This window comes from Poecilia mexicana, unplaced genomic scaffold (genome assembly GCF_051168715.1).
Source record: "Poecilia mexicana isolate PSO_F unplaced genomic scaffold, ASM5116871v1 scaffold_23, whole genome shotgun sequence".
Taxonomy (NCBI): domain Eukaryota; kingdom Metazoa; phylum Chordata; class Actinopteri; order Cyprinodontiformes; family Poeciliidae; genus Poecilia; species Poecilia mexicana.
Window position 1 is genome coordinate 22,089,617 of NW_028263392.1, and position 12,899 is coordinate 22,102,515.

The 12,899-nt window shown below is 42.9% G+C and overlaps 1 protein-coding gene and 1 pseudogene across 4 annotated transcripts in view; both read left to right on the forward strand.

The window, feature by feature from the left end:
- vps13c (vacuolar protein sorting 13 homolog C) overlaps positions 1–3,733 on the forward strand; it is an 88,103-nt gene extending 84,370 nt beyond the window's left edge. For all 3 annotated transcript variants that reach the window (XM_088003235.1, XM_088003232.1, XM_088003233.1), the window contains 4 exons: positions 238–323; positions 406–529; positions 1,792–1,869; positions 3,211–3,733. In XM_088003235.1, coding sequence (XP_087859361.1) covers positions 238–323; positions 406–529; positions 1,792–1,869; positions 3,211–3,312 — 390 coding nt within the window. In that variant the 3' untranslated portion in view covers positions 3,313–3,733. The remainder of the gene's footprint in view (positions 1–237; positions 324–405; positions 530–1,791; positions 1,870–3,210) is intronic.
- Positions 3,734–11,368: 7,635 nt separating this feature from the next.
- Positions 11,369–12,899, forward strand: part of LOC148152636 (uncharacterized) — a 13,911-nt pseudogene continuing 12,380 nt past the window's right edge. The window contains exons 1-3 of the transcript XR_015762237.1: positions 11,369–12,090; positions 12,236–12,582; positions 12,631–12,844. The product of XR_015762237.1 is annotated as an uncharacterized LOC148152636 (transcript). The remainder of the gene's footprint in view (positions 12,091–12,235; positions 12,583–12,630; positions 12,845–12,899) is intronic.

Consider the following 12,899-nt stretch of genomic DNA (forward strand, 5'->3'; position numbering starts at 1 on the left):
CGATCGGTGCGTTGACGATCGGTGCGTTAACGATCGGTGCGTTGACGATCTGATCAGCTGCTCCTGTTTGCTCCCCCTCTCTGCTTCGGTGGAAGCAGCAGAGTGAACTGGGCTGTACTGGTTGGTTACTGGGAGATGAACTGGTTGAGGTAAGCTCAGTCTTCAGTGACTCTCTGCCTGTTGCTGAACAGCAACAGGAACTGTTTTGCAGGAGTGTTTGTGTTTCTGTGTCTGCAGAGGATCAAACATCTGGACGGTGAAGTGTTCAGAAGCTGCAGTCCGACCCCGGGCCACAGGAAGTCCAACATCATCGTCACCAACAGGTGGAGCCGCCCGAACGGCCAGCAGCACACAGAGCCTAGCTCGGTAGCGCTGTGTGACGCAGTTCTGCTTGTCGTTGTTTAGGCGCGTCTTCTGTGTGAAGGAGATCGATTTGCTGGGTCACCTCACTACTGACTGGGAATGCTGGTTTGAGAACTTCCACCGTCCTCCGGCGGTTTCCGGATCAGAGCTCAGGATTTACTGCAAGGTAACGGTGCTGCTGGCATGTTGTTGCTAAACCTCACCTCTCCACTGAACTTCATGTCTGTGCCTCCTAAGCTTGGAGTCTCAGCTGGTTGAACTTACAGATGGTTGGACATTGCAGCTTCTGTTTAGCTTCAGGGATCAGGGTTTCTCAGCTGTCCAGCCCTGAAGGTCGTCTGTTCTGTTAGGAGGCCAAAGATGCAAGATCAACATAAGTTTGATCTCACAGCATCTCCAGCAGATGTGCAGCGTGACAGAATCGATGGAATCTGTAAATCTTTCACTGTGGTAGGGATTGCCCGTGTTGATGCTTGATTCTGTGTTTCTCTCATCTTGTCGAACTGAAAAGCTGAGACTGTGTTTGGTCGCTGCTGTCCTCTCTTGGACGTGGCCCCCTGGTTGGTCCCCCGTCCTCCTTCTGTCGTCCATTTGTGAAAAATCTGGGTGTGATTGTTGATCCTGTGTTAAATTTGGTTAGCATGTTAGCGCTGCTATCAAAGCCGGTTTCTTTCAGCTGAGGACCTTTGCTAAGATAAAGTCTGATTTTGCCGTTTAGATGATTGTAACTGTTTGTTCTGAGGCTTTTAGCAGAGCAAACGAAATGCTGCAGCTCGTCTGCTGAGCAAAACTAGGAGGCGTGAATCTGTGACCCCGGCTCCCCTTCACTGGCTCCCTGCTGCCTTCGGATCACATTTAAGGTTTCATTGATGGTTTTTAAGAGTTTTTGGGTCGTTCGTGCTGAAGTGAGCTCTAGCAGCCCTACAGCCACCCGGAGCCCTGAGGTCGGCTGCAGCTTTTCCCGTCCGTCCCAAAGCAGACGGAGCCTCTCTGTGGATCGTCTCCCTCTGGCTGCTGAACTCCAGACTGAAACTCGTCTTTCCTCCTTCAACTCCGGCTGAAGAGAAAAGGAGGAAGGACATCGCTGCAGCTAAAACTCAATACTGTTTGCTTTTCATTCATGCCATTAGCTTTTGGTATTCCTGCCAATGTTATAATCTTATTATTGTTTTTGCTAAACTTAATTTTCTATTTTATCGTTAATCTACCTGTGATTTTGTTGTGAAGAACTGAGGCTGCTGGAAATGTGCTACAGAAATAAACTTTAACTTCACTTATTATTAGCTTCATGTATGTTAATTGTGCAACAGAGAAGAGAAACATCCAAATATTTAAGAAACACTGAGGTTAGATACAGACACAGTGACATCACTTCCTGTCTGGAGGTTCCATTCCCTGATTGGTTCCTGTCTCTCTTGTTTCTTTCAGGAGATCCATAAACTGATGCTTCCTAAAAACCAGGAGCCCGTCAGAACGATCCGGTTCAAAGACCCAAATTCTGCCCAGGTCAGTTTAATCCCAGAGGAAAAATCTTTAACTTTAAAACATCCATCAGTTCTGATTCCGTTTTACCAAGAGCTGATTCACAAGACGGTTTAGTAAAAGATTCAAACAATCACAGCAGGAACAAATGTACCTACAGAAACAGGGTTATCAGAGATTTAAGGTTAGTAACATATGTTCATAGAACAATGAAGAATCTAGTTCAGTTTAACATTACATGCACGTGGTGACGGTGGACAGGAAAACTCGCCTTTAACAGCAAGAAACCTCCAGTAGAACCAGAACCAGAACCTGACTGAAGCAGCCGTCTGCCGACTGAAGGTTTGAGAAAACCCAGCAGACAGAAAAGGAAACGTCTCTGACTCAGGAGTACTTTCTACATAGAAGAAAAGCAGAGCAGCAGCCATTAAGAGTCCAAAAACAGACCAGACACAAAATGTTACCAAGTATTATTGGTCTAGTTTTTAGTCCAAATGAAATAAGACAAAATTAACTTACAAGTAACTTTTCAGCAAGATGTTTCTGTAATATGATGAAAACGTTCCAGTTTTTCATCTGCATAGTTTTTGAGAGTTGAGGTCAGATGCATCATCTATAGAAGGAAAACGTTCAGGTACCAGATCTGAACTGAACACCAGACCAGGTGTACCTTCTATGGAAAGAAAAAAAGACAACCTGAAAATAAAAGTTAAAATAACATCAAATAACACAAAATTCTAGAGTAGTAGGAGAAAGTAGTAGAGTGAAGAGAAGTGGTCAGTTGGTCCTGCAGCGGGCTGTAACAGCATGACTACACAGGTAGCTCAGGATAACCTCAGCTTCATCAGAGACGAAGGTTTAAGCCTCGTCTAGAAAGTATTCAGGCTCTGGACCGAACCGTGTGGTTCTCCACTAGGACAGAGCCTGTGGTCAACTGGATCAGAACAAGCACTAAGATCAAACAGAACCAGAACCGGTCCTTTATCTGAGGCCAAGAGAAAATCATCAGGAACTTTCAACAGTTTATTACTATTTATATGCTCACATAATTCATTAGCAACCATTTCCTCAAAGATTTTAGATCAGACAGAAACATTAGACATAGATCTGGAATTTCTAAGGAAACCAGATTAGATGTAATTTATTAAGTCGTTTCTGAATGAAGGGTTTCAATTCACAACGCACATTTAGTTTAATTTCTGAAAAAAGTTTTCCTTCCAGTTCCATTATTTGCCTTTTTTTATTTTTTACATCAAATCTCAAAGTTTGTGAATGAAAGACAGAAAGGTGCAGTCCTCAGAGGGGTTGCCATGGAGACGGATCAGGAAGTGTGTGTCAGTGTGATGTCTGGTCTCTCACCAACAGAAGCTGCATGAAGCCATCTGGGACGCTCAGGACGCCCAGAAGCAGCACCACATGGTCAGGCAAAAGTCCCAGCGCTTCCTGAGACTCAGCAAGAAGCAGTGATGTCACTTCCTGTCTGTGGCTCTCCTACGGAGCATGGTTACTGACATTATTGTAAACTGAGCAGTTTCAGAATAAAAGCAGGAAACGTTGGGTGAAGTTTTCTGTTGCTGAACATTTTAATTGTTCCATACATTCTTAGTTAAAATTTATTGAACAATTATGTTGAAGTAAATGATAATGTAAATGTTTTTTTATTTTATTTGTAGTTTGTGGGTTATTTTTCCCTGCTTTGTGCCTGCAGGTTTCAGTTCTTTATGCCTTAAAATGAATCCATCAAAGCGCTTTGCACTAAGATATTTGCATCACCACTGCAATAACTGATGCTTACTTTGTCATTTTTATTGAAATAAACATAAATGTAGAAAACTTTCCCACAAATTTTTAAAACAAGGACTGAATAAACTTGAAAGTGATTTGTTAATGTGAGTGTCCAGAGTTTTTGACATCCTTTCTTTGAGCAGTGATGTTTTCCTGCAGTGGCCTGAACGTCTTCAGGTTAAAGCATTTTGGGGTCCGTTTGTTTCTGAATCATAATAGACTAGTTAGAAATAAGTAGAATATGCCAACTTGTTGTAAAAGTGCTTCTCATAAATCATGAAAATACACTTAAAAATAAACATTAAATCAGGCTTTTTAATGTTTTTTATTCATTCTTTAAACTTTGAATATAGTCCAACAAATATTAGTTTAATATTTGCTGCTGTTAAAAAAAATCATAATGTGTCGCATTGCAGAGTTGAACCCATTGTAAAAATTGATCAGTCTGTGTTGAACAGTCTGGCTGACTTAACAGTCTAATGTACCAAAACCGCTGTTTTTAGTTAAAGTACAAAAACGGTACTTGAGCCGTTTTTGTTCAGCTTCAACTGTTTTGTTGAACGTCACGAGGTAGAAGATTTAGGTAAGAAGCTTTCCTAACTGTGAGCAGGAAGAGACTTTTAGTGGCGTCACTTCCAGGGTGCAGATTTAGAAAAAGGAGGGGTTGGTTGAACAAAACTGAAGTCATTTGGCTGGAATATATTTTATTCCAGCCAAATGACTTGAATAAAGTCATTTGGCTGGAATAAATGACTTATTCAAGTCATTTGAATCTTTTTTTATAGCACCTATGAAAAAGGTGCTATTTTATAAAGTATGTATTTTTCTCATATTTCTTTTGTTTGGGTTAAAGTAAACCTAAAAGTGTTTATATTAGCAGAAATAACTTGCAGTTATTGGCTATTTTTATTTGTTTTCTATTCAGTGAAAACTTAACATTGGTCAGTGGGGACATGCTCATTTGGCTGATCTCTGCGCTTCAACAAGCCATAACATTTTTCAAAACATGATTTTTAAAATATATTTGCATGTTACATTACCAAGACATGGATATTTATATTTCTTGATTTTCTCCAAAAATTGTGGTTTGCATTACATGAAAATCTTTGAGATCAACCTGTGGGACACAAAATGCACCGAATTCAGAGAATGACCCGGTCAGTCAACAGACGAATTCTGTTTCACATTAAGGTCATTTTATTTATTTAGCACATTTTCAGCAACAAGGCAGTTCAAAGTGCTTTACATGAATTTGAAGGACATAAAACAATAAACCAAAGGAAAACCAAAGGAAAGAGAAAACAGAAAAAAGTATAAATTAGATGTCGCTAAATGTTGATATAGAGTTGCGTTTCTCCACGGGGCGGTAGCGCCCCCCAGGGGGCGTTCAGAGGACGGCAGGGGGCGCTGGCAGAAATGATTACAAAAGGGAAGAGTTTGCTTGAAGGTAAATTTTACACCTTATATGCACAACAATACCAGTTTAGACTTTGAGCTACTTGCTAAAGGGTTAGAATTAGACCTTAAATTTGTAACATTAAATCGTGCCTGGCAGCAACTGTATCGATGGCAGCTCTTCTTCTTCTTCTTCTTCTATTCAGTGTTTGTAGCTTGTAGCTCCTGCTACTAGTAGCTTCACCGCATCAGTTCAGCGTCTCACCGGCTGATGACGTTGCTGTGATTCACTTTGTCTGCTCTCTGATTTTCAAATATTTTATGTTTTATTGAGGATTTTTGTACACATGTTTTGGCAGTTCTGTCATGTCAAAGCAGCAACTTATATTAAGTGTTTTATACTTATACTTAATGCTGCACATTTTCATGGAAGGACAACAGAAAAGTGCATAAACATGTAATGAGTAAAATCATGATACCCTCACTGTGTGTCCCTCTGAAAAATAATAAACAATCCTTTTATGTTTGGGTGATACCACGATAGACAGCGTTAATTTTATAGCATTAACACAGATGCCCGGTATGCAACGGTAGTACCAGCACCTTTAAATTTTAATCATCATAATTCCGGGATTTTTTCCGCTGTTTTAAAAGGTTTACGTCAGTATCCCATCGATACGCTTCCTGACAGCTCCGCACTGTAGGGAAGAAAAAGAAAAAGAAAACGATGCGCAGGTTGCAGGAAAACCAGAGCAACAAACTTTATTTGAATCAGGATAAGACAATAAAGAGCTTCTGAGTGGCAAATCTGGTAAATCACATGATGATTAAGCGGCGCAGCAAGTGATGACTCAAGATTACAGAGTTAGGGTGGGTGTCAATAAAAATGATCAAATAAAACTAGTAACAGGAGAGAAACTAAAGAGAAGATCATACTAATCCTAGTTGCCAGAAATGTTTGTTAACACCATTCTGAATGTCAGAAATGGACTTTAAAATTTCCTTCAGCATTACCCAGAATGCATTGCATTATGGGGCTTCATATTTTAGCTTATAGTTTGCCTGTTTTTACTGGAATCCCCAACAAACCATATACAATTGTGATAAGCATGAGGTCCTCTGTCAAACTAGATGACTTAGAATTAGCTTAGAGACATGTGGAAAATCAGCACCATGACTCACAATGGGGTGTGCCCTGTTGAACTGCTCCCCCTGCTGGCTGTGCTGAGTAAAAGAGACGCTTGCAGCCCGGCTTTAGGAAAAAAAATAAAAATTATTTTCTTAGAAATAATTTATTTAATTTAAAATAAATTAAACAACTATCACTGTTTCTGAAATATTCAAAATGTATGTGTTTTGCCGCGGTTGTAAAGCAGGTCTGCACCAGTTACCACAGTTCATCTTTTTATTTAAATCTAAAACTCCTCTGTGAGGAAAAGGCTTTTTTAATGTGGTCATACCTTTCTTGGGACCACTTAAAACTGAGCATTCTAGAGGTCTTGCGGTGTATGATGGCACTAGAATGGCTCTTTGGTCTAATTTCAGGGAGGTTGGTTTGAATTTTAGTAAATGTCTTGAGATCTGGAAGACAGCAGGTTGCTACAGTTGGTAGCAAACTAAATGTTTTCGGTGTTTTCCCTTCTGCCAGACACTTCCAGAGCGTAAGTAAATAATGGTCAAATCGGATTTTTTTTAAGAAGCTTTATTAGAAGGGCTTTTTTTTAAGGAACAAATTAATTTGGTTAGAGTTTGATAGTGATGGTTGGAATTTAAACAATTCTAGTACATGGGAGAAATTTCCTACGGTTTTGCTGGTGTTTCTTTCTTGTTTGTTTTTTTTTCTGATTGATTTTTTTTTTACAAAATTACATGAAAACTGAGTGTGGATAAATGCTGCCCTGTTATTTTTTATTACATTTAAATTTTTTTTCTAATTGATATTCTTCAGAAAAGCTAACATTTCAAGTTCTCAGATTCTACCACGTGACAACAGAATTACGCTAATGTCAACACTCAAAATATCAAATGTAAAACAAACACAAACAAACACACACATCTGGTTCTCCCGAAGCTCACAGGATCACATTGGCTCCCGTGGTGTTTTGTTTTTGCTAACGGCTTTTCACCTGCACGCCTCACCTTATCTGATTCATTATGGAATCAAATGTGGTGTGTCAAACGGGTTGAGATCGATTTTTTTTTTCCACTCGTTTTAGGATTTTGTGTGAAAAGTGAATCATTCAAATCTTATATATGCGTTTGTGTGCGTGCGTGTGTTTCTGTGTCTTTGTCTTTCTTTGTGTGTGTGTGTGTCTGTCTTTCTATATAGACTTGAGAAATGTCCCTGTTTTTTCACGCTCGTCAAATCTTTTCCCCGTGCACTAGTTGGACGACACGGCGGCGGCCGCCGCCAGCTGGATGGCGCTGCTGAGCTCCACGCCTGGCAGCAGTCCAGACCGAGTGAGTGTCCACGTATGGACGTTACATTTGTTTTGCACGTCGTAAACCAAGTCTAAATTTTTCCGTTACCTGCTGAATTGTCTCCAACCTTTTAGGGTGAAGCTCCTGGTCCTTGCATGCCGCCCGCCGCGCCGATGGACCAGAACCAGCTCGTCCAGCAACTAACGGAGCTCCAGAACGCCGTCGCCGGGGTGCAGAGGCAGCTGACGGCTCCTCGCAGCCGTGGGAGCGGTGGGTGGGGGGGCCGTTCCGGCTGCCGATGCAGGCGCGGAGGCGGACCTGCAGCGCCCTCCGCTGTAAGGTAATGTGTCTAACTTTTTCTCATCCAAACAGAAAAAAATAATTCCAGAACCTTTATGGCAATAATCAGTGAGAATGCATCTAATGCGTCATTGTCTCTTGTTGCCGACACCGATCACCTGCTTCTCATTTCGCAGCAGCCTGCTTTTGCAGCTGGTCTCCTCTTTCCTTCACAATGCCCAAACGCGTAGCAACAAATCCTTAGCGATGTGGAAATGCAACGCACCGAGCGAATGGGGAAGTTTGCGTGTTGCGGGGGAAAATCGAAGCAGGTCAAAATGCGTCAACCCGACGAATCTAACGTGGCGCAAAAACAGTGCCGTACTTGGCGGAGTTTGGCTACATCATTGAGGCTCACTGCAGTAAAAAAGACAGACGGAGCGACCGGACAGCTGGTAAAGCAGCGGTCCACCGTGTTTTTCCTACTAAAAGGTGTCAAGTTGACAGGAAATGTCAAAGTGTTACTGTGTAATTGTATGTTACGGGAAAAGATCTCCAGTGAAATGCTATTTAGACCCACAGCTAGTCTAAAAACAACAAATTTGCACTTCTGTTTAATCCAAATTAAACAAATCGGGCCTTCAGTAAACGCTAATCTTTTCAAACGGACCACATAAATGTAACATTTGTTTATAGAGATTATCAATGCTGTTAAATTTTATTCAATTGTTTAGGCACGCGTAAGTAAAAAAAAAAAGATGTTAAATGATTTAACATTCAAATGCCAGATTTTAGGGAGCTGGCAAGCTGACTTTGTAAAACTTCAAAGAACACTCATAGTTAATGTAGTTATTATAGTTTTGTTTTGTTACCGTAGCAGCAATCTGATGCTGTCAATCTTTGAATTTACAAATACAAAATTGGTAAACTGCGATTATGACTTTTTGCTTTTTATGCTGGCCAATTAATCTACTCCCTTCTGCCATGTGTCACTAAATCTAACACAGAAGCTGTTGGAGGTTGTTGAGAACGAGAATCTCAATCGATGAATCATAATTTGTATTGACACACGGAGCATAAAATCAGCCAAGAAAAGCCTTCAGACTTTACTTATTTTATTAACTTTCAGCGCCGAAAGGAGACGCTTTACCATTACATCCGAGAAGAGTTTCTAAAAAAGTCTGCAGCGTCTTGTGAGAAATGGACCTTAGTGTCTAACAGAATCAAAAATGTAACTCTTTACTATGGGCCCTTTGTCTAACAGCGTGTGACTCTTTCTCGGCCTTGGTAAAGCGTCTCAACAAGGTGCTGATGTTTTTAGCAACAAAAGGGACCCCTATGAGTCAGATTCTGCTCCAGGCCTCATGCAGCCTTGGACCGGCCCTGCACGATGAGGTAATCTGCTGCACTGCGCAGAGAGGCGGAAGAAACGGCAGCTTTAATTCAATGCTGCTAATTTGGCCCTGTGTGCGGCCTTCGACCGGCCCTCCAAATTCAACCGAGTCCACCGTACAGTCTCGGGGTAGTAACTTGGTTAGTTTTGGGCCGTTCCAGAGACAGGTCCTTCCTATGTGAGATAGTTGCCATTGCTAATGGAAAAACGAGCTTATTTTTGCTTAATTTTGGACGCTATCGTTTGGGCGTCCAGAACAATTTTGACTTGTTTTTTGGCAAGTCGATGGGAACCGTTTCCAAGATAAACCACCAAAACAAAAGTATTTTAAAATCAGACCTCAAATTGATGAATCTAAACAGGACTCTCTTCCCACAGAGGTCGTTCTGGGCGACTTTGAAAAAGTTTCTTTGGGAGCAAGGAGGGGCTGGAGGAATCGCTTTAACAACGCGCAGCAGGCCAGGAGTCACGCCGGCAGGTTCTGCCGGTACCTGCTGGCAGACCTGCCGGCCCACGCCGGGGGCCAGGACCTGGCCTTCCTGGACCGGGTGGAAAAGGTCTGTGGGTGAGTACAGTGCTCCTACTTCCACAGAACCGCTTGGCGTTCAATTGAAGCAGATGGAATACAATTTAAAGTGCAAATGACAACATTGACCTTTGTTCTGCAGCTACCCGGCCTATCTCAGACGGCAGGGCTACGCCTCCACCACCATCCACAAGATGGTGGTGAACATTTCACTGTTTTTAAAATATGTCAGGGACAGCCGCTTGAGGGCCAGCGGGCTGTCCCGGACATGACTCTCTTGGCTCGTGGTACAGTTAAGGATGGCACAGAGCCGAGCTTCCCAAAGCCAGTAGTTTGGGAAATTTTTCTTTGAAAACTTTTGTAAATAGTTCATTTTGTTATTTTTCTAAATAGTTTTCTTTTTTATATATATATTTTAGTGCTTTGTTTTTATTTTTCCCTTTTTTTTGTAAGTTTCCTTTCTTGTAAATAGTTTGTTTTTTAGTGTTTTTTGTAAATAACTATGTTTTTGTTAAATAATCTTTATGCTTTAAATGAATGAACGGATGAAGCGGAAGAAAATGGATGGATGGATGGAAGTTGAGACTTGCAGGTTTGAAATAAAATTGTGCATTTGTCCACTAGATCAGGGGTGTCCAGAGTCGGTCCTCGAGGGCCGGCATCCTGCACGCTTTAGTTCTCTCTGTTGGTAGTGAACAACCTTTTCAGCATCTCGATGTTAATGAGCCATCATTTGATGCAGGTGCGTTAAACCAGGGAGAGAACTAAAACATGCAGGATGCCGGGCCTCGGGGATCGACTTTGGACACCCTTTACCAAATGGACCGTTTCCCAGAGCAGCCGAGATGTCAGATCTGGTTTTACCAAGTCTCCTTTGCTCACATTTGATCCCAGGCAGAAGAAGTGGAGGTGATGAAGAAAGATTTTCTTTCTTTTTAATTCAAACACTCGTCACAGGTAGGGCTTCAGTCTACTGGTGACACTGGGAGAACTCCAGCGAGTTCTGGGACCTCCAGGTACAGAGGCTAAGCTAAGGATAAAAGATAAATGATCCAAAAGTGCAATAGAAAATACTGACATTTTTCCTCCACATCCTGTAAAAAACCAGAATGTGAATAGATGTGGCTCCAGAAGACCGCTGGAGCCACATCTATTTATGGATGCTCTGTTTGACATGTGTTCTGATTTTTGATGATTCATGGTTTAATTTAATTCTCTTTTTGTTGTGGTTTCCACCTCCCAACACCCAAACCCTTATCTTTTAGATCATTGGGAGCACACAGAGTCATGTCCACAACACCAAAGAAGTGACTACTCTTTGCTTCTGCAGGTGCAGGGTTTCCCCCAGTGTATTATAAGCCTGGCGGCCCGCCATGCTTTGCTAGCCCCACCGCCAGGCTAAGCGTAGCTCGTTTACGTTTCTAAGAAAATAATTTTTATTTTTTTTCCTAAAGCCGGGCTGCAAGCGTCTCTTTTGCTCTTAGCATTTCACTAGCAAAGCAGATTTATTCCTAAAGGGTAGGTTTAGAATAGATAGGTTTATAGTTTAGGTAAGTTTATAGTTTAGGTAAGTGCTCCGCTGGTCCCGTGATCAGGCCTGCTGATTCGAAGTAGGGACTTTCAGGAGTAACCTTTTCGAAGCCGAACTCACGACGGCTTAGCGTTTCGTAACGCATCAGTACGTTTTGATCAATGCACGCCTCTCGTGGCATACGTGTAATTAAAGCCCTTGCCATTTTCCTTTTTTTCTGGTGCTTTTTTCCCCTTTTTCTCTTTCTCCCTGTCCTCTTGCTGTTGTGTACCACAGGAGAGCTGACCGCTGCGTCATACACTGCCCCGATATGCAACGAGCCCCAGAGATACATCGCTACACATTTAGCGAGGCGGTGCATGGCAGGTCAGTCTGACGAGGCCAGAAAAGGGAAGTTGGCGGCAGCCAGGGCGTCGCAGAGGACCTGGAGCAAAAAGGGTCGGGTGTGGGACTACTGCGAAATACAGCAGTGGTGTCCAGAACCGGTGGGAAGATACAGCCTTCTCCAACGGCTTCTTGACCACAAATTTATAGTATTGAACTTGCCAGAGGAGAATGAGCTTTCGGCTCTGAGGGAATCAGCAGAGGCTGCGATAGCACCTCTCTCTCCCAGGGAAGAGGAGCAGGAAGCTGCAGGGGTGCAGGAGGCATCTTCGAACAGCAAGGATGGAGAGGGGTCCAGTCCCATGCACAGGCAAGTCTCTCACAAGCCCCTTTTCTCTCTGTCTTTCTCTTTGGCAGTTGTTGTGATGTATCTTCCTGGCCTTTTTCTCTGTTGCAGAGCCACCACAGCCAAAGGTCTCCGCAGGGCCCCCAAAGAGATGGGGCTATATAACATATAGGGATGATCCCATTATACGGCGCTTTGTGGAACATTTACAAGATAAATGTAAAATCGCAAACACGAAGCAGGAGGTAAAAATTCTTTGAAAATTTTGCACGACTTCTTGTCTTGCAAGAGTCCGGCAGGCCGTTTAAGGCTGCGGTACACACAGGTTCACACAGGTGTGCGTGCGTGCGCGTGTGTGCGTGTGTGTGTGTTGGGGCGTCCTTCCCTCAGATTTCTGTGGTGTGCCGGTGGGTGGCGTACCTTCAGCCGTCCCAGGAGGCCTCCAGAGTGACTGCGGCTTTCCTCCAGAAACCAGAAAAGGTGGAGGACTACGTCAAAAAGTTGCAGTTGGCAAAAATTGGAACAACCAGCATCAGACAGTATTTGGGAAACATGCTGCGGTTCACCCATTTTCTAAAAGAGCTGTGGGGGGAAGAGGATGCTGCCGTCTGCGACGCATTTTGCCAAGCGCTCAGGTCCGGAGCCGCAAAGCTGCGGGAGGCGAAGCAAAGAAAAAGGCAAGAGACAGCAAAGCTCCCGACCTTCATCTTTTTATCCAAGCAGCCGCTGGTGTTGACGTGAAATAATGTAACTGGTTTTGTGATTTTTCTCTTGCCGTGATGCAGTTCCCACCCGAAGCTTGTTATCGGCCGTCAAACTGTCCTCGCAGACTGCCAGCGCGTCCTGTTGAGGGCGCAGGAGGAGATGGAAGGGATCATTAAAAACATAAAGGAAGGACGGCATGTCACAGAGGTCGAAAAAACAAGGTTTCACTATTATTGTGAAGCAGTCCTCATCCTCAAGCTGCTCCTGAGCCCTGGAACAGTAGAGAACCTGACGGTTAGGAAAAAGCCTTCCTCTGAGTCTGGAAGAATTGCCATTGTAGTTTTTGTGA